We start from the raw sequence: 26,775 nt of genomic DNA, 5'->3' as shown, positions 1-26,775 counted from the left end.
ACATTTCCTTTCCAAGGGCCAAATGAGTTTTCCCATGTAGATTTCTTGATCAAATATATGCTAACTGTGGCAAAATCAATATTTAAGTAAGGCCCCATTTCAGAATTTTTTTCTGAAAGTAATTTTTTTTTTTTTTTTTGGACTGAAAAGGAAAAAAACTTAATTCCTAAAACCAAAGTATAGAAAACGCTGTTTTTAGATTTTAGCCACCAATCTAGGCTATAAACTTGCACCATAGCATTCAAAAATAAGTATTATCTGGCACAAAAGGTTTCCTCCATCATTGCTGCTAACATGAAAGGCATTCCCTCATAAGTTATCCAGTCACAGTTGACTACTGAGTGTAAAGTTGCGGCTACACGGCCAAAAGTTCCAGATGTATTCAAAAGGGCATTTTGTAAGGGCATTCAAAAGCTGAAAAATAACTCCAAAGCATTACCTGGAACAAAATGTTTCAATTAAAAGGTTTACAGGTAATAGACAACTGAGAAAATTTATTCATTTTACCTTTTTGCTACCAGAGGAACTTTTCTCCATCTTTTCAGTTTTCACCGAATCACCTTTTTCTTTGCCTGAAGATTTTGATTTATTCTTCTCCTTTTCCTTCTCATTTGAACGAGGGGAATCAGATGGACTTTCACTTTTACTATGTTTTGAAGAACCAGCTGGAAAAAAACCCCGTAACACAATTCATAATAATGACTGGACACTTCAAGCACAGAAAAATGAAATAAAACACATACTTGTTCCATTTTCCTCTTTACGCCTTTTGGTTGAGTCCTGTGGCACCTCCCGGTCACTATTTGAATGATCCTAAAGCCAAATACAATTATATAATGTTAGCAGATTAACAGATGCTGATTTCTAAAACAGCATCCTAATTAGAATACTGAACAAATACCATATTTTTCAAGTGTTGAAAGGCAGTTGCATGATTAAAGCTTGTTTAAAGTTTCTGAACTTAACTCTCTTGACATGGAAGATTAAATTGCAGTTTAGAACCTATTAATGTCAAGTACTGACCTTTTAAGAATTAATAGGGCAAATGAAGAATAAACCCTGCAGCAGGTCACTTCTGTCTATAAAGGCTACCACAACAATTGTAATTATTATTACTTAGAGTCAAAGAATGAGTCAAGCATGCACCAACTTTCTAAGCTATTCCATAAAAATGTCACAAACCCTTTTTCGCTCTTTCCTATCCTTTTCATCCTTCTTCTCTCTCTCTCTGGATCTTTCCCTGGACTTGTCCAAATCTTTCTTCTCCACTTCTCTCTCCTTACTCTTGGACAGTGCAGGAGCAGTGTGGTTAATGTAGTGCTGTTAAATTAAGGCAATATTACTGAGGATTAATAGGTCTTCCTAAATGTGGACATGAAAAAAAAATCGTATTGTTTACTGCAACATATCTATCTCAGAGAATAAAAACTAAACATTATTACTTTCCAGCCAAGCAAAAGGTTAAAGACACCTCTATTGTCCATCTGTGGAAAAAAATGTAGCATAATACTCAAAAACTCTTTAAAAAAAGCATCTTATACAAAGCTAAGGAGTACTTGTGGCACCTTAGAGACTAACCAATTTATTGGAGCATGAGCTTTCGTGAGCTACAGCTCACTTCATCGGATGCATACTGTGGAAACTGCAGAAGACATTATATACACAGAGACCCTGAAACAATACCTCCTCCCACCCCACTCTCCTGCTGGTAATAGCTTATCTAAAGTGATTACTCTCCTTACAATGTGTATGATAATCAAGTTGGGCCATTTCCAGCACAAATCCAGGTTTTCTCACCCTCCGCCCCCCCCCACTCACTCTCCTGCTGGTAATAGCCCATCCAAAGTGACCACTCTCTTTACAATGTGTATGATAATCAAGGTGGGCCATTTCCAGCACAAATCAAAGTTCTCTCACCCCCCCCCCCCAAAACACACACACACAAACTCACTCTCCTGCTGGTAATAGCTTATCCAAAGTGACCACTCTTATCCTATCCTTATCCATTCCTATCCTGAAGGATGACCCAACACTCTCACAAATCTTGGGAGACAGGCCTGTCCTTGCCTACAGACAGCCCCCCAACCTGAAGCAAATACTCACCAACAACCACATACCATACAACAGAACCACTAACCCAGGAACCTATCCTTGCAACAAAGCCCGTTGCCAACTGTGCCCACATATCTATTCAGGGGACACCATCACAGGGCCTAATAACATCAGCCACACTATCAGAGGCTCGTTCACCTGCACATCCACCAATGTGATATATGCCATCATGTGCCAGCAATGCCATGTACATTGGTCAAACTGGACAGTCTCTACGTAAAAGAATAAATGGACACAAATCAGATGTCAAGAATTATAACATTCATAAACCAGTCGGAGAACACTTCAATCTCTCTGGTCACGCAATTACAGACATGAAGGTCGCTATCTTAAAACAAAAAAACTTCAAATCCAGACTCCAGCGAGAAACTGCTGAATTGGAATTCATTTGCAAATTGGATACTATTAATTTAGGCTTAAATAGAGACTGGGAGTGGCTAAGTCATTATGCAAGGTAGCCTATTTCCCCTTGTTTTTTCCTCCCCACCCCGACGTTCTGGTTAAACTTGGATTTATGCTGGAAATGGCCCACCTTGATTATCATACACATTGAAAGGAGAGTGGTCAGTTTGGATGAGCTATTACCAGCAGGAGAGTGAGTTTGTGTGTGTGGGGGGGGGGGGGGTGAAAAACCTGGATTTGTGCTGGAAATGGCCCAACTTGATTATCATGCACATTGTAGGGAGAGTGGTCACTTTGGATGGGCTATTACCAGCAGGAGAGTGAGTTTGGGGGGGGGGGGCGGGCGGAGGGTGAGAAAACCTGGATTTGTGCTGGAAATGGCCCAATTTGATTATCATACACATTGTAAGGAGAGTGATCATTTTAGATAAGCTATTACCAGCAGGAGAGTGGGGTAGGAGGAGGTATTGTTTCATGGTCTTTGTGTATATAATGTCTTCTGCAGTTTCCACAGTATGCATCCGATGAAGTGAGCTGTAGCTCACGAAAGCTTATGCTCAAATAAATTGGTTAGTCTCTAAGATGCCACAAGTACTCCTTTTCTTTTTGCGAATACAGACTAACACGGCTGTTACTCTGAAACCTGTCATTATGCAAGGCACTGCATTTAGCCGTATGGAGTGGAAATCTATCAACTGCATGAAAAAACTTGTACAGATACATACAGACATCATCTTCCTTTCCAAATGCAAACAGATGGACATCGTACCAAAAGGACTGAAGGTAAAAAATCCATTACAATCTACATACCACACAGACTATGCTGACAGCTTGTGCCACACGCTCTCAAAGAAACTGCGGAATCACCTGATCAACATCCTCTACAGCAAACAGGGAAAGATTAAGAATGAGCTCTCAGAACTGGATACTCTCATAAAAAAACAACCTTCCACACAAACTTCCTCGTGGCTGGAATTTACTAAAACTAGACAAGCCATTTACAACGCACACTTTGCTTCTCTACAAAAGAAAAAGGACACTAAACTTTCTAAACTACTACATGCTACAAGGGGCCACAGCAATGGTTCCCTCAACCCACCCAGCAATATTGTTAACCTATCCAACTATACTCTCAGCCCAGCAGAAGAAGCTGTCCTATCTCGGGGCCTCTCCTTCTGCCCCTCTACCCCCACGAACATGATACAGTTCTGTGGTGACCTAGAATCCTATTTTCGACGTCTCCGACTCAAGGAATATTTCCAAAATACCTCTGAACAACATACTAATCCACAGAGGCCTCCCTACCAACATTACAAAAAGAAGGATTCTACGTGGACTCCTCCTGAAGGTCGAAACAGCAGACTGGACTTCTACATAGAATGCTTCCGCCGACGTGCACGGGCTGAAATTGTGGAAAAGCAGCATCACTTGCCCCATAACCTCAGCCGTGCAGAACACAATGCCATCCACAGCCTCAGAAACAACTCTGACATCATAATCAAAAAGGCTGACAAAGGAGGTGCTGTTGTCATCATGAATAGGTCGGAATATGAAAAAGAGGCTGCTCGGCAGCTCTCCAACACCACTTTCTACAAGCCATTACCCTATGATCCCACTGAGAGTTACCAAAAGCAACTACAGCATTTGCTCAAGAAACTTCCTGAAAAAGCACAAGATCAAATCTGCACAGACACACCCCTGGAACCCCGACCTGGGATATTCTATCTACTACCTAAGATCCATAAACCTGGAAATCCTGGGCGCCCCATCATCTCAGGCATTGACACCCTGACAGCAGGATTGTCTGGCTATGTAGACTCCCTCCTCAGGCCCTACGCTACCAGCACTCCCAGCTACCTTTGAGACACCACTGACTTCCTGAGGAAACTACAATCCATCGGCGATCTTCCTGATAACACCATCCTGGCCACTATGGATGTAGAAGCCCTCTACACCAACATTCCACACAAAGATGGACTACAAGCCGTCAAGAACACTATCTCCGATAATGTCACGGCTAACCTGGTGGCTGAACTTTGTGACTTTGTCCTTACCCATAACTATTTTACATTTGGGGACAACGTATACCTTCAGATCAGTGGCACTGCTATGGGTACCTGCATGGCCCCACAGTATGCCAACATTTTTACGGCTGATTTAGAACAACGCTTCCTCAGCTCTCGTCCCCTAACACCCTTACTCTACTTGCGCTATATTGATGACATCTTCGTCATCTGGACCCATGGAAAAGAAGCCCTTGAGGAATTCCACCATGATTTCAACAATTTCCATCCCACCACCAACCTCAGCCTGGTCCAGTCCACACAAGAGATCCACTTCCTGGACACTACAGTGCTAATAAACGATGGTCACATAAACACCACCCTATACCGGAAACCTACTGACCCCTATTCCTACCTACATGCCTCCAGCTTTCACCCTGACCACACCACACAATCCATTGTCTACAGCCAAGCTCTGCGATACAACCGCATTTGCTCCAACCCCTCAGACAGAGACAAACACCTACAAGATCTCTATCAAGCATTCTTACAACTACAATACCCACCTGCGGAAGTGAAGAAACAGATTGATAGAGCCAGAAGAGTTCCCAGAAGTCACCTACTACAGGACAGGCCTAACAAAGAAAACAACAGAACGCCACTAGCTGTCACCTTCAGCCCCCAACTAAAACCCCTCCAACGCATTATTAAGGATCTACAACCTATCCTGAAGGATGACCCAACACTCTCACAAATCTTGGGAGACAGGCCTGTCCTTGCCTACAGACAGCCCCCCAACCTGAAGCAAATACTCACCAACAACCACATACCATACAACAGAACCACTAACCCAGGAACCTATCCTTGCAACAAAGCCCGTTGCCAACTGTGCCCACATATCTATTCAGGGGACACCATCACAGGGCCTAATAACATCAGCCACATTATCAGAGGCTCGTTCACCTGCACATCCACCAATGTGATATATGCCATCATGTGCCAGCAATGCCCCTCTGCCATGTACATTGGTCAAACTGGACAATCTCTACGTAAAAAAATAAATGGACACAAATCAGATGTCAAGAATTATAACATTCATAAACCAGTCGGAGAACACTTCAATCTCTCTGGTCACGCAATTACAGACATGAAGGTCGCTATCTTAAAACAAAAAAACTTCAAATCCAGACTCCAGCGAGAAACTGCTGAATTGGAATTCATTTGCAAATTGGATACTATTAATTTAGGCTTAAATAGAGACTGGGAGTGGCTAAGTCATTATGCAAGGTAGCCTATTTCCCCTTGTTTTTTCCTACACCCCCCCCCCCCAGATGTTCTGGTTAAACTTGGATTTATGCTGGAAATGGCCCAACTTGATTATCATACACATTGTAAGGAGAGTGGTCAGTTTGGATGAGCTATTACCAGCAGGAGAGTGAGTTTGTGGGGGGTGGGGGGGGAAGGGGTGAGAAAACCTGGATTTGTGCTGGAAATGGCCCAACTTGATTATCATGCACATTGTAGGGAGAGTGGTCACTTTGGATGGGCTATTACCAGCAGGAGAGTGGGGTGGGAGGAGGTATTGTTTCATGGTCTCTGTGTATATAATGTCTTCTGCAGTTTCCACAGTATGCATCCGATGAAGTGAGCTGTAGCTCACGAAAGCTTATGCTCCAATAAATTGGTTAGTCTCTAAGGTGCCACAAGTACTCCTTTTCTTTTTGCGAATACAGACTAACACGACTGTTACTCTGAAACCTGTCATTATACAAAGCTGAAAATTCAAGATCTATTTGCATAAAGAATCAGCACTAACTTGAACAGAAGATACACTTAAGGTAAATGTTGTACACTTAAGTTGTTTACCAGTAACGCTTAATATACTCAACACAAACCAGGTAGCAATATTGTTGATTCTGCCAGTGAAAATGCTTGGACTTACTACAGTATACTTAGCCTATGGAAATCCTGACTTTCAGTACCACAGAGGAAATGCAGAACTAACTTCATTTGCCCAATTATGGATCACTCTCAAAACTGGTTTAAATGATACATCTTTTTGATAGTAGCATCCCAACACATTTCCAGCATACAGAAGAATAATTTACAAATGACACAGGGCTGATTTAACGGGATCTGGTTTTTAAACATGTTATTACTTTTTGTTAAACTGTAATCTTAAACCACAAAGTGTTTAAGTCATACATTTTTGGAAGATACTCAGATACACTGAATGAGGTTCTCCAACTGCAATACTGTAAACTACCAAAGAAACATGAGTGTGGAGGCAACTCAACTGGGCCACAAATCCTCAAACTGCTGGCTACTGGAGAGAAGAATTCTTCATGTACCTTGGGGAATTTTTGACCTAAGCTGGTAAAGATAAGCTTAGGAGGTTTTTCATGCAGGTCCCCACATCTGTACCCTAGAGTTCAGAGTGGGGGAGGAACCGTGACATGAAAAACCTCCTAAGCTTATCTTTACCAGTTTAGGTCAAAACTTCCCCAAGGTACAAAATATTACACCTTGGACTGGCCGCTACCACCACCAAACTAATACTGGTTACTGGGGAAGAGCTGTTTGGACGCGTCCTTCCCCCCAAAATACTTCCCAAAACCTTGCACCCCACTTCCTGGACAAGGTTTGGTAAAAAGCCTCACCAATTTGCCTAGGTGACTACAGACCCAGACCCTTGGATCTTAAAAATAATGAACAATCCTCCCAACACTTGCACCCCCCCTTTCCTGGGAAATGTTGGATAAAAAGCCTCACCAATTTGCATAGGTGACCACAGACCCAAACCCTTGGATCTGAGAACAATGAAAAAGCATTCAGTGTTTTACAAGAAGACTTTTAATAAAAAATAGAAGTAAATAGAAATAAAGAAATCCCCCCTGTAAAATCAGGATGGTAGATATCTTACAGGGTAATTAGATTCAAAAACATAGAGAACCCCTCTAGGCAAAACCTTAAGTTACAAAAAAGATACACAGACAGAAATAGTTATTCTATTCAGCACAATTCTTTTCTCAGCCATTTAAAGAAATCATAATCTAACACATACCTAGCTAGATTACTTACTAAAAGTTCTAAGACTCCATTCCTGTTCTGTCCCCGGCCAAGACAACTACAGACAGACACAGACCCTTTGTTTCTCTCCCTCCTCCCAGCTTTTGAAAGTATCTTGTCTCCTCATTGGTCATTTTGGTCAGGTGCCAGCGAGGTTACCTTTAGCTTCTTAACCCTTTACAGGTGAGAGGAGCTTTCCCCTGGCCAGGAGGGATTTCAAAGGGGTTTACCCTTCCCTTTATATTTATGACATGAGCTACAGCTCACTTCATCTGTGGAAAGTACAGAAGATCTTTTTATACACACAAACCATGAAAAAATGGGTGTTTACCACTACAAAAGGTTTTCTCTCCCCCACCCCACTCTCCTGCTGGTAATAGCTTATCTAAAGAGATCAGTCTCCTTACAATGTGTATGATAATCAAGTTGGGCCATTTCCAGCACAAATCCAGGTTTTCTCATATACATGATAAGGAGAGTGATCACTTTAGATAAGCTATTACCAACAGGAGAGTGGGTTTGTGTGTGGGGGAGAAGAAAAAAAAAGGGGGGGGGAGGGGGGAGAAAACCTGGATTTGTGCTGGAAATGGCCCACCTTGATTATCATACACATTATAAGGAGAGTGATCACTTTAGATAAGCTATTACCAGCAGGAGATGGTGGGGGTGGGGGAGAGAAAACCTTTTGTAGTGGTAAACACCCATTTTTTCATGGTTTGTGTGTATAAAAAGATCTTCTGTACTTTCCACAGTATGCATCCGATGAAGTGAGCTGTAGCTCACGAAAGCTTATGCTCAAATAAATTGGTTAGTCTCTAAGGTGCCACAAGTACTCCTTTTCTTTTTGCGAATGACAGTTGAGTACTTCAGTCTTTGAAATGTGCACCTTTTATTTTTAGGGACATGCATCATGGAAAGAAGAGGGTTTGACTTCCTTACTCTATAGACAGAGTCCATACTCCAGTGCTACTTTATGAGGGTTGTGATTTTACCGGCAGAACACATGCCGGTTCATTCAGTCAGAGAAAGAAGGAGCAACTGGAAGGGAGGGTGGGAGGTGGAAACTAGAGCTCAGAAGAAAAGCTCTTCATGAACAGTAATGCCAGGAAAAACTGTGTTAGTATAGAACCTAGCTCAGTGGGGTCCTGGTTCATAACTGGGGCTCCTAAGTGCTACAATAATACAAATAAATAAAATAAACAGACAAACATACATATGTTATAGCCCAATACATAAGGACATTCAGCAGCCAACACTAAAACTGAGCTGTTTATTTTGAATTAAAACAATATAAGCAATTTGCAGATTATTTAACATATGTTTAATTCAGCTATTTGTCTTAATCATATGCACCAAATGCATTGGCATATAAAAATTATTTAATTGTACTTCTGAAATTAGTTTAGGAAAAACTGTCTTAGCGAATACATTTTTTTCCAATATAACACCCCACCACCACAACACACCCCAGTTGTTAAAAGATGTGAGTGGGAGAGAAATGACTCGGATTTCTGAAATCAGAAAGGCAATGCTTTCAAAAGAAGTTAACAATCCCAAATATTTAAAATGACATATGTTACATAGAAGTGACAACTGTGTAAACAGTAAAACTATGAGAATTTGGGACATTAAGGAGTTGAGGCTCCTGCCTCCCTTTCTAAATGTTCCTATGTATGCTGTACAGTTAGCATTGGAATCACTTAGATAAACCCAGTAGATTAGCAACTAGCAGCTGCAGAATTACTGCTGCTGTTTGAAAATGATATAAAAAGAATTCTTGTAAAGACTCATTTAAGCAATCTGAGCTAAAAGGTACAATACCTGATGTACACTTTGCAGTAAGCAACAATTCTCTCATGCATTTTTAAACTTGTTTCTTTGTAAATGATAAAGCATAATGAGAGATAAAAATCTATAAAATTAATTGGGAAATGTTCAAAGTTGCTTAATTTGATACAATCAACATTTGTGCTAATAAATACCTCTGTTATGATTATTGGAAAGCATTTTATTTATTAACACAAGATCTCAATAGTCAGTTTTAACAGACATACCTACTCCCTGCCCCACACACAGTAAAAGACAGCTACCTTTTCTGTAACTGGTGTTCTTCGAGATATGTTGCTCATGTCTATTCCACAGTAGGTATGCGTGCTTGCCACATGCACCAGTGCTGGAAGCTTTTTCCCCTAGCTGTACCCGTAGGGGGGAAGCGCCCCACGCGACCGCTGGAGCAGCGCCTGCCTGGAGCGGTATAAAGGGCGCTGCACTCCCCCCACCCTCAGTTCCTTCTTGCCAGACAACTCCGACAGAGGGGAAGGAGGGTGGGATGCGGAATGGACATGAGCAACACATCTCGAAGAACACAGTTACGGAAAAGGTAACTGTCTTTTCTTCAAGTGATTGCTCATGTGTATTCCACAATAGGTGATTCCAAGCTATATCTGTTGGAGGTGGGTGGGAGTTCACAAGTTCCCAGGACGGAGGACAGCCCTCCCGAACACAGCGTCATCCCTGGTTTGGGAGATGATCACATAGCGTGAGGTGAATGTGTGAACCGAAGACCACGTGGAGGCCCTACAAATGTCCTGGATGGGGATGTGGGTCACAAAGGCAGCCGACGAGGTGGCAGCTGATGAGGCCTGCACCCGAGTCGAGTGTGCCCTCACAATGGGTGGCAGGGGGACACCCGCCAGGTGATAACAGGAACGGATGCACGAAACGATCCAACTGGAAAGCTGCTGAGTGGAAATCGGCTGGCCCCTCGCGCGCTCAGCTGAGGTGATGAACAGTTGTGAGGACTTTCTGAAGGGCTTGGTCCGCTCGAGGTAGAGAGCCAGAGTCCGCTGCACATCAAACGTGTGGAGATGGTGCTCCTCACTGGACGCATGAGGCTTGGGGCAGAGGACCAGTAGAAAAATACCCTGACCCATGTGGTAGGTAGAAACCACCTTTGGGAGGAAAGCGGGGTGTGGGCAGAGCTGGACCTTGTCCTTATGAAAGACCATGTACGATGGCTCGGAGGTCAGGGCCATGAGCTCCAAGACTCACCTGACAGACATGACTGTAACCAGGAAGGCCACCTTCCACGAGAGGTGAAACCAGGAGCACGTGGCCAGTGGTTCAAATGGGGGCCCTGTGAGACGAGCCAACACCAGGTTCAGGTCACACTGCGGGACCAGGGGTCCAGAATACAGCAAAAGACGGTCCAAACCCTCAAGGAACCGGCCAGTCATAGCATGGGAAAATGCCGTGTGCCCTTGCACCGGTGGATGGAAGGCCGATATGGCTGGCAGGTGCACCTTGAATGACGAGAGCGCCAGGCCCTGGGCCCTCAGATGGAGGAGGTAATCAAAGATAAGCTGGATCGGGGCGGCCACCGGGGAGACATCCCAGTCCACCGCCCACCTAGAAAACCAGGACCACTTCACCAAATAAGTGCGGCGAGTGGAGGGCCATCTACTTTCAAGGAGGACGTGCTGAACCTGTTCTGAGCACGTCCTTTCCTCATCACCTAACCACTGAATAGCCACGCCGTGAGGTGAAGCGCCACTAGGCTGGGATGGAGGAGGTGGCCCTGGTCCTGAGAGAGGAGGTCTGGGCAGAGCGGCAATGGCCACAGCGAAGCTACCGCCAGGCAGTTCAGGGTCCCATACCAATGCTGCCTGGGCCACGCGGGCAATCAGGAGGACCCAGGCCTTGTCCGTCTTTATCTTCTCCAGAACCCTGCTGAATAGAGGGAATGGGGGAAAGGCGTAGAGAAGCCGGCCTGACCAGGACAGGAGAAAGCCATCAGCGATAGCGCCCTTCCCCAGGCCCCCCCGGAGCAGAAGCGGGGGCATTGCCAGTTTCGCTGAGTCGCGGATAGGTCCAGCTGGGGAGTTCCCCACCTTCGGAAGAGCTGGTGGGCCACTTCCAGGTGGAGGGACCACTCGTGTTGCAAGGAAAAGTCCCTGCTCAAGCGACCTGCCCTCTCGTTCCAGGTGCCCAATAGGTGGAAGGCCTTCGGTGGATGTCGTCAGCTATACAGAAGTCCCACAGTCTGAGGGCTTTGTGGCAGAGGATCAGGCCCCGCCTTGCCTGTTGATATAGATCAGAGGCCGTGTTGTCCGTGAGGACCCTAACTACCCTGCCCTCCAGGTGCGAGCGGAAGGCCATACACACCAGCCGCACCGCCCTGAGCTCCTTGACATTTATATGTAGGGTCAGGTCTTGAGCCAACCACAGGCCTTGGGTCTGAAAGTTCCCCACATGGGCCCCCCCAACCCACGTCAGACGTGTCGGACACCAGCTCCAACGACAGGGCCCTGTCCCTGAACGGGACCCCTTGGAGCATGTTGTTTGGGGGCAGACCACCACCATAGGGAGGTGATCACAGAGTCCAGCACGGTGAGGACCTTGTCCATTCTGTCCATGGCCTGGGAAAACTTCGAGGCCAACCAGAACTGGAGGGGCCTCATCCTGAGTCTGGTGTGACGGACTACGTACATGCATGCCGACATGTGACTTAAGAGTTGCAGGCAAACCCTGGCTGTTTTCACTGGAAACCTTGTGACCGAGTCGATGAGACCTTTCATGGTCTTGAATCTGTCTGGCAGGAGAGAGGCCCTGGCCGACACTGCGTCCAGGAGCACCTCGATAAACTCTATGCGTTGGACTGGGACTAAAGTGGACTTGGTGTTGTTTACCAACAGGCCCAAGGCAGTGCACGTGGACAGGAGGAGCATATTGTGATCCCTCACCTGCGACCGAGAGATGCCCTTGATAAGCCAATTGTCCAGATAGGGAAATACCTGGACCCGCCGCCATCTGAGGTAGGCCACTACCACCGACATGCATTCTGTAAACACCCTGGGGGCAGTGGACAGATCAAACGGGAGGACCGTGAATTGGTAATGATTCTGTCCCACCACGAAACGGAGGACGCGCCTGTGCTCTTCGAATTTGTGGATGTGGAAGTATGCATCCTGTAGATCAAGGGCAGAGTACCAGTCCCCGGGATCCAAGGAGGGGATGATGGAGGCCAGAGACACCATGCAGAACTTGAGTTTCACCATGTACTGGTTCAGACCTCACAGGTCCAGGATGGGCCTGAGCCCCCCTTTGGTCTTCGGGATAAGGAAATAACGAGAGTAATACCCTTTGCCCATGAACTCCTCAGGCACCACCTCTATCACTCCTAGTCCAAGGAGCCGCCCCACCTCCTGCTCGAACAGAGCTTCGTGCAACGGGTCCCCCAAGAGGGATGGGGGTGGGGAGTAAGTAAACTGGAGGGTGTAAGCCAGGGAGATGGTGTTGAGGACCCATCGGTCCGAGGTTAGCCATGACCACTCTGGGAGGAAAGCACACAACTGGTTGGAGAAGGGTAGCTTTATTGGCCCATCAAAGGACGGCTACGAATGGACACTGGGCTGGCATAAGATCTGCTGCTGTCTCTGGACTGGGAGGAGCAGCGGTGCTGGGATCTACGACGGCCATGGGACCGCAATCTCGACTTGGAGGATTGGTACCGACGGTAACATCTGCTCCACAAACAGCCTCAACGGCAATTGATGCCCAGGGCTGCGATGTCTTGGCAGAGACTTGGAGAGGGAGTCCGAGCGGGAACAGCGACGACGACCGTGCCGTGACCGACTGTAGTACCCTCTCAGAGACGAGGACCTTTGGCGATGCCCGCCGCAGTTCTGTCAATATTCGCTCCTTGAGGACGAGCGGTGCCGAGAGTCCCGACCAGATGGAACCCAGCCAGACAGTCTGGTGGGCGTCGAGAGAGATCCACATGGACTCCGCCCTAAGTGGTTGCTGGGCGGCGAACTGTGTTGGAAATGTTCCCTTGACCAAGACCGGTACAGGGCCGGAGGCGACTGCGGAGATCCCAGCGGCAGCTTGCCTCTGGAGCGTAGGGCCAACATCGGTGGCACTCCAGGCACCGGTATGGACATCTCATCCTAGGCTGCCTGGAGGGTTTCAGGTGTGGATGGCATCCAGACATCTGGAGAGGCCGAAGGGGCTGGTGGGGATCAAGGACTGCCTGACATTGGCCTAACCTCCGTCCCAGACTTCCCTTGGTGCCGCTGCAAAGAGGGAGACTTCGTGGACGGGGAGCGGTGCCGACTGGTCGATGGCACTGGAGGGTTGCCGCATACTGATGCCATGGTGCCAGGTACCAGTTCAGAATGGCGTCCCGGAGTCAGGGTCAGCACCGACTCCATCAGGACGGCCTGGAGCCTAATGTCCCTTTCTCTTTTGGTCTGAGGCTTAAATGACTTGCAAATCTTGCACCTTTCGCTGATATGGGTTTCTCCCAAACAGCGCAAACAGTCTGCATGCGGGTTACTTCTTGGCATAGAACACCTACAAGAGCCGCACGACTTAAACCCCAGGACACAGGGCATGCCCCAGCCAAGGCTCAGACTGACTGACAAAACAGCTAACTAACTACAGGTACTAACACACTGAACATGGAACAGTTCTGGGGACGAGCTACAGCAAAATCAGGAAGGCTAAATCACACCTGGAGTTGCAGCTAGCGAGGGATGTTAAGAGTAACAAAAAGGGTTTCTTCAGGTATGTTGGCAACAAGAAGAAAGCCAAGGAAAGTGTGGGCCCCTTCCTGAATGAGGGAGGCAACCTAGTGACAGAGGATGTGGAAAAAGCTAATGTACTCAATGCTTTTTTTGCCTCTGTCTTCACAAACAAGGTCAGCTCCCAGACTACTGCACTGGGCAGCACAGCATGGGGAGAAGGTGGCCAGCCCTCTGTGAGGAAAGAAGTGGTTCAGGACTATTTAGAAAAACTGGACGTGCACAAGTCCATGGGGCCGGATGTGTTGCATCCGAGAATTGGCAGATGTGATTGCAGAGCCATTGGCCATTATCTTTGAAAACTCATGGCGATCGGGGGAAGTCCCGGAAGACTGGAAAAAGACTAATGTAGTGCCAATCTTTAAAAAAGGGAAGAAGGAGGATCCTGGGAACTACAGGCCGGTCAGCCTCACCTCAGTCCCCGGAAAAATCATGGAGCATGTTCTCAAGGAATCAATTCTGAAGCACTTAGACGAGAGGAAAGTGATCAGGAACAGTCAGCATGGATTCACCAAGGGAAAGTCATGCCTGACTAATCTAATTGCCTTCTATGATGAGATAACTGGTTCTGTGGATGAAGGGAAAGCAGTGGACGTGTTATTCCTCGACTTCAGCAAAGCTTTTGACACTGTCTCCCACAGTATTCTTGTCAGCAAGTTAAAGAAGTATGGGCTGGATGGATGCACTACAAGGTGGGTAGAAAGTTGGCTAGATTGTCGGGCTCAACGGGTAGTGATCAATGGCTTCATGTCTAGTTGGCAGCCGGTATCTAGCGGAGTGCCACAAGGGTCGGTCCTGGGGCCGGTTTTGTTCAATATCTTCATTAATTATCTGGAGGGTGGTGTGGATTGCACCCTCAGCAAGTTTGCGGATGACACTAAACTGGGAGGAGTGGTAGATACGCTGGAGGGTAGGGATAGGATACAGAGGGACCTAGACAAATTGGAGGATTGGGCCAAAAGAAATCTGATGTGGTTCAACAAGGACAAGTGCAGAGTCCTGCACTTAGGACGGAAGAATCCAATGCACCGCTACAGACTAGGGACCGAATGGCTAGGCAGCAGTTCTGCAGAGAAGGACCTAGGGGTAACAGTGGATGAGAAGCTGGATATGAGTCAACAGTGTGCCCTTGTTGCCAAGAAGGCCAATGGCATTTTGGGATGTATAAGTAGGGGCATTGCCAGAAGACAGAGGGACGTGATCGTTCCCCTCTATTCGACATTGGTGAGGCCTCATCTGGAGTACTGTGTCCAGTTTTGGGCCCCGCACTACAAGAAGGATGTGGAGAAACTGGAGAGAGTCCAGCGGAGGGCAACAAAAATTATTAGGGGTCTGGAACACATGACTTATGAGGAGAGGCTGAGGGAACTGGGATTGTTTAGTCTACGGAAGAGAAGAATGAGGGGGGATTTGATAGCTGCTTTTAACTACCTGAAAGATGGATCCAAAGAGGATGGATCTAGATTATTCTCAGTGATAGCAGATGACAGGACAAGAAGTAATGGCCTCAAGTTGCAGTGGGGGAGATTTAGGTTGGATATTAGGAAAACTTTTTCACTAGGAGGGTGGTGAAACACTGGAATGCGTTACCTAGGGAGGTGATGGAATCCCCTTCCTTAGAAGTTTTTAAGGTCAGGCTTGACAAAGCCCTGGCTGGGATGATTTAGTTGGGATTGGTCCTGCTCTGGGCAGGGGGTTGGACTAGATGACCTCCAGAGGTCCCTTCCAACTCTGATATTCTATGATTCTATGATTCAAAGCTGGAGCAGAGCACTTCCGAAGCACCTTCACTGGCAGCAAGAAGGAACTAAGGGTGGGGGGAGGGTGCAGTTCCCCTTATACCGTGCCAGGCAGGCGCCACTCCAGAGGCTGTGGGGGGGCACTCCCCCTGTACAGGTACTGCTAGGGAAAAAACTTCTAGTACCGGTGCACGTGGCGAGCACGCACACCTGTTGTAGAATACACATGAGCAATCACTCGAAGAAGAACACAGATCCACAAAAAAGGATAAGAAATTATTCTAGTACATTACCAAGTTCAAGTTTCTATGGTGCTCATTACTGTAATAGCTGAGTATTTCGGTAAATATGTTTAAAATCTACATTAATGCTTGTTTTATGGCCTTTTCCCAAAATATCAGAATGTACTATGCTTCAAACCTCTTTTTAATGTATTTATTTTAGAGCACAATTCTACAATATTTTTAATTTGAATTACATTTATGAAAAAAAGCAAGCATACCAATAGGAAAACTTAGTTGTTAGCTCTGGAATCACACTGATGGTGATACTGATGGAGATTTACTAAGACACAAATGAGTGGGGGCTACTTTAGAAGCATGAATACTGCCATAGTTTTGTTGTTTTCTTTATGCAAAGTAAAGTTGCAGTAACAGCTATGAAATATGAAAAAAACATGTCTGATGCGGATCAAGGAAAATTAAGTGATCACTCTATAAGGTACTACCAACATAACAGACCAATGTTGATTGCACACTGTGCCAACTGTAGTTTATTCTATAGATCAAAATCTAAAGGCACATGTGTAAAGCACATTTATACAATGGTTGAAAAATCTGTTTTTATGCCAGCACATACAAAAATGCACCCTTCAATTTCTCAGGTAATGTATAACATCCACACAAGATTAAAATTTCTCCACATAAAATACAAATGTAATCTTAGTGACAAATAAAAGATTCAAACCTTTGCTGAAGAGTCCTTGAGTTCGCTGAGGCTGTCCTGTAGAAAATGAATGGAGATGACACGTAAACTGGCATAATTTTCAGAAACCAGAGGAACTTTGGGAAGCAGGCTGTACCTTGAAACAAAAAACAACTACTCCTTCCAGAATAAATCTGATGTTAATATTTTATATTGAACAAAGCTAAAGCTAGAAAACAAAATTTACATCTCTTTCTAAACTAAATTATATCAGCAATATGATTCTTTAAACTACAAAAGTAAATTTGTTCCTATTAAATTTGTCATAAAAATATTTAAAAACCTCCCCTCCACCCACAAAGATTTCTGCAATATTTAAAGAAAAATATTCTTTAAATGAGTGAGCCACAGATGAAGAAAGATTTTAAAAATATATTAAATGCATATGTTCCATGAATAAAAATATATTAAATGTATCTTCTCCACTTATAGTTAAATGTGGTAGAAGTCCCCTAAAACAACTTTAGGTTTCATTTTGTGAAAAACAGAGAAAAAAAATATTAAAAAAATATACTTGATGTTACAATTAAGTCCTTATCCTTTCCTGGTTCCTCAAAACTGATTATATGCACTTTTTAGTCTTATTTCTGCGAAATTAATTATTATTCTTTAAGTAACTCTTATACAAAAAAGATGTATTCTTTGAAAAAAGAAAACAAAACATTAGATTTTTAAGTTGGTAAGATGGTGAAGTTTTAAACACCCTACATAATCCATCACAGTGCTCTTGATGAAGTATTAGTAACTTACAGTTTTAAAGGTTCAACGTACTGCAAATTCAAAGATTCCATGAATTTAGATGGTTTAGAAATAAAATTAAATATGGAGCAAGGAATGGCTACCCTGAGTCTTCAAGTAGGCTACACCCACGGTATTGTGCTGCGCTTGAATGCTTGGGGTTTCTCTTTGCTGGGTGGTAGGCTTGGTTGCCACATCTGGTTTTATCGTAACGCAGGGCTCAACATGGTGGGAACCCACTGGAATATAAACAAACCTCGAAGGGAAGGTGCAACAGAAGCTGCATGCTCACTGAATATACACAACTACAGGAGAACTGATCACCAAGGAGACTTTAAAATGGAACTCCTTTCAAGACTCCTCCTTGGAAGGCACACATCGGTATGATGCTCATCAAGAAGCCTGATGAATTCAGAGGTATCCGTATATCCCGTAACATCCAGAAAATCTTCAGTGCTATATATTCTTCAATATTAGTGCAGAAAAATATGCTCCATTCTGCTGCAAAGAATCATTTGCTTGTAGCTACCATTGCATTCCAAAAAAAACTGACTGCTTAAAACAATGAGGCACTTCTGTGTAAAAATTTTCTTGCATTTTTCAAACACTATTTACAAAATTTGTGCTAGGTCCTTGAAGCTTTATTTTTTCTAATTAAAAATATTTAATAGAAAAAAAGAGTCCACCAATAAAGAAAAGGAATGCATTTTCTAATGCAAGATAAAACCTCCAGTGGTTCCAGTATATACTTGGCACAAAACTTGAAGGAAGTCGGACACTGGCATTCCAAACTTGTGAGCCTAACATGGGCGCTGCCTTCCTCAGGCTATACTAACCTTTACTGTTGAGGAATGTGATGGAGAAGAATGGGTATCAACTTTGCGACGTTTTTGTTCTAAAAAAAAAAAAAAAAAAAAAAAAAGGAAGAAATAAATAAATAAGAAGCAGTAAGCATTAAAACCCTAGCAAGAGGGGATAAAATCTGATTACATTACTTTGCAAAATACCAAAGGAGTTTAAAGTTAGAATTAAAATTTTACTGTTGGAGGATTAAATGTATTGATTATCATCAGGAGAAAGTAACAGGCCTGATCCCATGGATTCCATAATTTCTCATCTGCAGAATCCCAGCTGCAAAATTGTGCTTTAGTGTTTAAACTTTCATTTAAAATAATCTGTGTTTAGTGCTCAAGGTTATGATGAAAACCTTGAAAATGTGGAACAAGTGGAAACTGATGCAGACCCATATTTCTGGGTTTGCAAATAGCCTAAAAACAATTGTTCTGAGATGCGAAGTACCTCATTCACCTAAACAGGCTGCTAACACCAAAACCCTAAGATGTTAACTTAAAAGTCCACATTGTTAACTATTTCACTGATGACAATTTTAGCAGAAACTATTCCAAACAGTTTTCCACATCTTCTGCAGGTGCTAAAAGCCCCAGCTGTTGCCTACCCAGATGCCAAAAACTCCAGCTTTCCTCCAAAAACTTCCATATGCTGTTTGTAATACATTCTCAATACAGGTTTCAGAGTAGCAGCCATGATAGTTTGTATCCGCAAAAAGAAAAGGAGGACTTGTGGCACCTCAGAGACTAACAAATTTATTTGAGCATAAGCTTTCCTAAGCTACAGCTTACTTCATCGGATGCAAAAACAGACTCCAAGGAGAGACTGCTGAATTGGAATTAATTTGCAAACTGGATACAATTAACTTAGGCTTGAATAAAGACTGGGAGCGGCTGTGTCATTACACAAAGTAAAACTATTTCCCCTTGTTTATTTCTCCCCCCTCTTGTTCTAGTCAACTGCTGGAAATGGCCCACCTTGATTATCACTACAAAAGGTCCCCGCCCCTCTCCCCCAGGCTGGTAATAGCTCACCTTTCCTGAAAGAAAAGGAGTACTTGTGGCACCTTAGAGACTAACCAATTTATTAGAGCATAAGCTTTCGTGAGCTACAGCTCACTTCCTCAGATGCATATCGTGGAAACTGCAGCAGGCTCTCCTGATCACTCTTGTTACAGTCTGTATGGTAACACGCATTATTTCATGTTCTCTGTGTATATAAAATCTCCCCACTGTATTTTCCACTATATGCATCCGATGAAATGAGCTGTAGCTCACAAAAGCTTATGCTCAAATTTGTTAGTCTTTAAGGTGCTACAAGTACTCCTATTCTCAATACAAAAATTTTTGCAGAACTCAGATTGTTTTTGCTGTAGAGTATATGATACCTCAACTACAGCAAGCAAACAAACAATCAATACACATTTCCATGTGTAACCTATTACTACACGATCACAACACAATTTAGAATCTTCACAAGGATGTGCTACAAGAGATATTCATATGAAACCATATTTGAAATCTTAAAGGCAGTGGGCCCTATAATACTCTGCTCTCACTGAAAGGTGGGAACAGAAAACACCTCCCCCACAGTTTGCTTACTAATGCTGGAAGTGACAATCTTTTTAACTACCTGGCACCAAAAAGTTGAAAAGAAAAGGGTCTTTTATGATTAGATGCTAATTAGCATATAGACAGGTTTCAGAGTAGCAGCCGTGTTAGTCTGTATACGCAAAAAAAAAAAAGGAGTACTAGTGGCACCTTAGAGACTAACAAATTTATTTGAGCATAAGCTTTCGTGAGCTACTTCATCGGATGCAGTGAGCTGTCGCTCACGAAAGCTTATGCTCAAATAAATTTGTTAGTCTCTAAGGTGCCACAAGTACTCCTTTTCAAGTAGCACATAGTTACTCTCCTTTTGCCTACCCCCAAACCATTTTTAGGTATTAAGCAGCTTTCAAAGTTTCTGTACATTATTGAAAAGGCAGCTTAAAAAAAAAAAAAGTTTAATTTACCCCTTTCAGACTCTGATGTTTCTGATCGGGGAACAGGTGACTTCAAGGACCCAGCTACTGACAATTTTTCTCCTCCTTTAATATTTTCCTTGGATTTCATATCCTTCGCTACATCTTTTTCTCTGGATGGCTCCTTTTCTCTCTCCTTTTCTGCAGCAAACTTTGACTCAGCGTTGGTAACAACTGTCTTGGATTTTTCCTCTTTTGGTGTTTTTTCTTCTTTCTTGGCTTTTTCCTTCTCTTTGTCAGATTTTGGTGTTTTCTCCTTGATCTCTCTCGTTTTATCATCTTTGTTTGCCCGTTCTTCCTTTGGTTTATCTTTTCCATCCTTTCCAAGTGCCTTGGCCTCGGGAATGGCAGCCGGAGTCTTTTCTTTTTTTTCTTTATCTTTTTCCTTCCCACTTTTTTCTTTCTCATCTTTTTCTTTAATAATTTTGCTGCATAAAAAAAGCCCAATGAGTGTTCAATATCAAAACTAGCTTCAGTTTTCATAATCAAACGCAAATCAGTTTTTACTTTTCATGATTAAGACAAAAAACCCTTTTCAAAATGCTAAATAAGTGACAAATTCTTGTCTCTCAATATTCTTCCGCTCATCTTCATAGCAACAAACCAGTACCTTTCTTCTAGCTAAAATGGGAGGATACAGGAAACAATGCTATTATATGACTAGCAGGGTTCTGAGGCACACAGAACTAGTAGCCATTACAAAACATTAATGTTTCTGACTCAAGGTTATTCCAGCCCAGCAGCTATGTAACAATGACTATGAGTACATCCAGGCAGCAAGTGAACACCCGCTGCTGGTCCAGGTCAGCCGATATGGGCTTGCGGGGCTCTCACTCCAAGGCTGTAAAATTGCTGGGTAGACATTCAAGTCCAGGCTGGAGCCTGAGCTTTGCAATCCCGCATGGGGGGATGTACCCAGAGCCCAGGCTCCAGCCTGAGCCCAAATGTCTACACAGCAATATTGAGCCTCGCAGACCAGCCACGGCTGTGCCACGAGTCTTTTATTCCAGTGTAGTCATACCCACCAATTACAAGTACCCAATTAGAGCAGCTACCAAGTACTCGTTGTGAGATGTCTAGCCCACTCTAACAGATTTCAAAGATTGGGTTCATAGTATTTAAAATGGATCTTTAAGTTCAGCATATTAGATACGATTATTTCTTTAGTGAAGCTTTATTCATTTAACTTAGTATAGTTTCGTTGCATAATTTGGGAGAAAAGCATTCCATTTATCAGTCTTCACTTGCAATTCCTTTATCTAGTGGATCAAAAGGATATAATTTGCAGATTTCTACTGCACAAAGTAGAGAAGATCATTTTCACCTCTGTTAAAAAAACCCTTAAGAATAGATACGTCACTTTCAAATGTAATTTCACGATTCTGCAGTCAGACAATGAACTGAAGAATAGATTTCTCACCTGTTAGAAGCACTGTTTCCATTGCTTGTCGTCACTTTTGGTGTTGCATTGGCGGCTTTATTAATAACTTTCACAGCACCCTGAGTTTTCTCCTTTAGTTTGTCTATTGAAAAAGATGCTAAACTTAATCTACTGAGTTAGTACTTTGGCTCAATGCTATAGCAACCACTTGAACATATAATACTTCAAAATTCATTTAAAATTAGGCTTAATTTATTGACAGCTAAAATTGATCAAGATGTATTTGTCAATAACAAAGGATTAACAATATAAGCAATAAACAATATTTAAAAAAAAGCACAAAGAAACCCAACATGTAATGGAGCCTGTTAGTTTTACAATTTGAAGGTTAAACCACACAATCCTAAAAGTCAATTTAAAAAAAGGGTCAGAATTATAGCACTAAAAGAATTCTCTTTTAAAATGGATGGCTTACCAGTCTCCTCAGTAGTGCTTTCTTCCAGTTTAGCTGCATTTATTGTGAGTGATGCAGGCAGCCCAGCACCACCTGGCCCATTTTGCACTGTTGCAGCTACAGCATTCCTGGCAGGTGGGTCTTTGTGATGGAATTCATTTTCCGGTACCATATAAGGCTTTCTACTTTTCAATTGCCCAGAATAGCTGAAAGTCGCACAGTGTGTTAAATATGCACAAACATAAAGCAAAATATAAACATGGGTTACTGTTTAAAAAGATTATTCGAGTAGTTTGCAAATTATTTAGCACTTCTTTGAAAACGATCTGCAGTATTCTCTTTCTCCTTCTATTACTACCATCGGTTCTTTAAAGAACCTGACCTTCTAACCTCTGCCATCTAAAAACCTTCAAAGAAATAAGCCAGTGATCTTGTGTTACACGAATAGTTTTGAAGCTTTGCTAAATCAACGACAGTGACAAAATAAAATGCCTTTCCAGCAACCAAGACAAACATGGATAATTTTGCATTCACCACATCATGAAAAAATAACCATAATTAAACAGCAAAGTATTGTTTTATTTAACCTTCTAGAACTGCACATGCCTAGACTGAGTAATTGTGTAATCTTACAGCTATAACCCCCGTCTTTCATGGTCTTACTCTCCCTCCAGCTACTTATTACCACCACTGGTCCTGCTTAAAATTATATTATAAGCTCTCCAGGGCAGGGATTGTTACTTTCTTTTGTCCTGCGGAGAACCTAGCACACTTAATCATCATTATCCAGTACAAACCAGGAGCCTCAACTTGCACCAGCCTCAAAACAACAGGATTGCAAGATCTTCCAAGATACAGCAAAAGCCAAATGTGTCAAGACTGGATGAGTTCTGAGCCTTTGGAATCCTTTCATCATCCATTTAAATCTCTTTTTAAAGTAAGTTGTTGTTACCCCATAGCTAATGCATATAGATCAGGTCTCTTCTCTTTCTCTTCCTGACAGATCTTATGTACTCTTCTTTCCAAGGCCTGACCCAGGTTCAGAACTTTTGGATACCAGGGAAGTATTTTGGTCAGCACAATCAGGATATTTCTGATATGTGTATATTCGCCTGTTTCAAGGCAGTGTACAGAAGCCTAGAATACAAGGTATAAAATACAATCAAAGTAGTTCTCATTAATACTTGAGAAAGTGGGTCATATCAACTTAACACCCTTTATTTACCTTAGTTAATTTATAGTGCCATTTGTGTACTACATGTCGAAAGTTCTCATAATCCAACTGATCAGCTTTGTTCCCACCATCAAATCCAGTTGCCCGTAATATGGTAAGGAAGCCTGGATAGTTGCCACATTCCTACATGTATGTAAAAAGAAAAGTAAAAAGTTAACCTTATTCAGTCAGCGGATTAAAATAATTTAACTTTTGCTGAAGTTTTAACACAACTGAAGCACATTACTTTCACTAACTCTGGTATATGTAAAGTTTAAAACATTCACATTTAGCAACATTTATACAGGTATATTACTCTTCAACATGTTCCAACAAATCCTGCATCTTGGTAGGCGGTTAGACTAGATGACCCTTGTGGTCCCTTCTAACCCTCTGGTTCTATAATTCTATGTTGGTGCAGATGTGTATTTCACTCAGCTGTGCACACCCAATGCACAGAAGCCGGATAACTGTGTTTAGCAGAATTTGTTGGGACAACAAATGCACAACCACAGGTCTCCTCATGGCCCCTACCAAGGCTATTTCAGAGTGGTGCTATCCAGACCCACTTCAGTTCCTATGAACCAGAATCTATGTCTGAAGACTCTGATGCAGTGGGAACGGAGGGAGAATCATGGAACACATCTTCACCCACATCTTGAAGAACAATTTACAGTACAAGTAAAGTAACAAGATTTTTCTTCATCAAGTTGCTGCAGACTAATATTTCCCTCAGAGTATAGCTTACACAGCAACTCGACACCAGTGGCTGGCCCATGCTAGTGTTCACGGGGCTCAGGGTGCAGGGATGTTTCATTGCTGTGTACACTTCTGGGCTCAGGCTGGATCCCAGGCCATTGGACCCTGCAGAATGGGAAGGTTCTAGAGCTCGGGCTCCAGCCCAAGCCCAGAAGTGTACACAGCAATGAAACAGCCCCGCAGCCCGAATTGGCTGGTATGGGTTTTTCTTTGCTGTGTAGGTATACCTTCAGAGGATTTGCAAGCAGTAATGGAAGGAGCTGAGGTTTAGAGTCTACTTAAATAGTGACTACAGAGTTGCTCTTCCAAATTTTGCATCAGACCTAGATGCAGATGTGATAACACAGTTTGATAAAGGTATGCATGGAGGACCAAGCAGAAACACTGTATATGTCCAATATGGGAACATCCCTGAGAAATGCAACTTGAAGCAGCTTGGGTCTTTGTTGAATGAACCAAGAGCCTTTGTGGAGCTGTGGTATTTGTCATGCATATGCTTTGTTGTGCAGGAAGTAATCCATCCGGAGATTGTCTGTGCCGAAATCACTTGACCTCTCATCTTGTCCACGTAGGAGACAAAAAGCCAGAGTAATAATCAAAATGGTATAGTCCCGTCCAAATATAACTCTCAGGCTTATTTTACACCCAAAATACAAAGTCACCGTTCTTCTGCATTTGCGCATGGCTTAGAAAAAAAATACAGACAAGTACATTGTTTGGTAATAGTGAAACCATTTTAGCCAAAAATTTTGGATGCCACCTTAAGGCTAGTTTGCCTTTGAATAACTGAGTACATGGAAGTTCTGCAGTTAGGGCCTGCAGTTCACTTACCCTCCTTCATAAGGTTACAGCAATAAGAAAGGATGTCTTTTGGCAAAGAAGGAACAGAGAACATATTGCTAGAGGCTCGAATGGAGGCCCCTTGAGGGCAGGAAGTACAGCGTTAAGGTCCCACAGGGCTACTGCTTCCTTTACAGGTGGGAAGAGGCAGACAACCACTATAGGGAATACGACCTAGTTCCCTTGGATTGGGCGATGGAATGCTGAGATCACTGCCAAGTGGACCCTCAATGAGCTGAGACGGGGCCTGGTGATCTAAGATGTAACAGGGAATTTAAAGTGTCCTGAATCCGGGTAAGTACCAGACAAATTTCCCAAGCCAAAGACTGAACGGAAAAGCATTTCCACTTGGCCAAACAGGTTGATCTACTTGAAACTGCTGAACTACCTCTGAACAGCTCTTTCCCCCCGAATTTAACCATGCAGCATCCATGCTGAGGTGCAAACTGTACAGACCTGATGCCACAGCTAACCTTCATAGCCTCTTTTCCTTCCAGAAGGTCTTCCTTCTGGGAAATTGGACAGAAAGGCTATGAAGGTTGGAGAAAAAACAATGTCTTGACCAGGCTAGTGCAATGAGTATCAATTTGGTGTGATCCAGCTTCAACTTGAGAACGATCTGGGGGATGAGCGCAACGGGGGGGGGGGGGGAGGCATACAGTAGTGCTGACTCCCAGTTCAGTTGGAAGGCATCAGTCAGAACGCATGGATTGCAATCCACTCAAGAGCAAAACTGATGGTACTTCTTGTCTTTTGTTGCAAAAAGGTCGACAGACAGAATGCCCTAGTCCCTGAAGAAGTGTCTCAGGATGCTGCTCTTCATGGCCCACTCATGATTCTCAGAGAAATTCCTGCTGATCAGCCAACTGATTCTGGGCACCCAGTAAGTGGATGGCTGAGACAACGATGTCATCTTTGATGCAAGAGTGGCAAAACTTTATCATTTCCTGAAGAGCTGGCTGGACCAGGCTCCACCCTATCTGTTCACACAGTACATTGTGGTGGTATTGTCAGTAAGAGTGTGAACTGATGTGCCACTGATGTGTGGGAGAAAGGCTCAGCACGTACTGTAAATTTCTCAAAGCTCTAGGACATTGATATGTAATGATGCTTCCTATTCTGTCCACAAAGCTTGGGCTACTAACATCTCTATATGCACTCTGCTACCTATTGTCGAGGCATCAGTAACTATGGTCTTGGCCAGTGGAGGTTGAGCGAAGGGCACACCCTCACATGTGAGATTATTCTGATCTGTCCACCAGTTTAGGGACTCCAGGATAATCTCACATGTTGAACTACTAAGTACACAAAGCCATGTGACCTAGCAACCTCAAGCATGCACAAACCATGGTTGAGAAGTGAGATCTGAGGGGCAGATATAGGCAACAAACTGAAACCATTCATGTAGGAGAAAGGCCGTTGAACTCGTAAAGCCTAGTAGGACTCAAAGAACTCAATTTTTTGTGTTGGAAGTAAAGTGGACTTTCCTTTATTCAAGATCAGCCCGTCAATAGAAGAAAGATAGCATGAATTGGACACGATGGAGGACTGGACTGTCAGACTTGCTCCTGACTAGTCAATCATCCAGCTAAGGGAAATCATTCACCCGAGAAAGGCTGCCACTA

General features: G+C 43.5%; 1 protein-coding gene across 2 annotated transcripts in view; it reads right to left on the bottom strand.

Moving 5' to 3' along the window:
• THOC2 (THO complex subunit 2) overlaps nucleotides 1-26,775 on the bottom strand; it is a 111,986-nt gene that overhangs the window by 11,750 nt on the left and 73,461 nt on the right. For both annotated transcript variants that reach the window (XM_084639968.1, XM_084639969.1), the window contains 10 exons: nucleotides 23,564-23,695; nucleotides 23,291-23,475; nucleotides 22,360-22,544; nucleotides 21,924-22,026; nucleotides 20,495-20,931; nucleotides 18,468-18,526; nucleotides 16,876-16,911; nucleotides 1,183-1,320; nucleotides 744-813; nucleotides 508-665 (listed from right to left, as the gene is read on the bottom strand). In XM_084639968.1, coding sequence (XP_084496094.1) covers nucleotides 508-665; nucleotides 744-813; nucleotides 1,183-1,320; nucleotides 16,876-16,911; nucleotides 18,468-18,526; nucleotides 20,495-20,931; nucleotides 21,924-22,026; nucleotides 22,360-22,544; nucleotides 23,291-23,475; nucleotides 23,564-23,695 — 1,503 coding nt within the window. The remainder of the gene's footprint in view (nucleotides 1-507; nucleotides 666-743; nucleotides 814-1,182; nucleotides 1,321-16,875; nucleotides 16,912-18,467; nucleotides 18,527-20,494; nucleotides 20,932-21,923; nucleotides 22,027-22,359; nucleotides 22,545-23,290; nucleotides 23,476-23,563; nucleotides 23,696-26,775) is intronic.

The sequence above is a fragment of the Lepidochelys olivacea genome (genome assembly GCF_965140295.1).
Source record: "Lepidochelys olivacea isolate rLepOli2 genome assembly, chromosome: 9".
Classification (NCBI taxonomy): Eukaryota; Metazoa; Chordata; order Testudines; family Cheloniidae; genus Lepidochelys; species Lepidochelys olivacea.
Note: the sequence above shows the minus strand (reverse complement) of the source record. Positions and strands in the feature narration are given on the sequence as shown.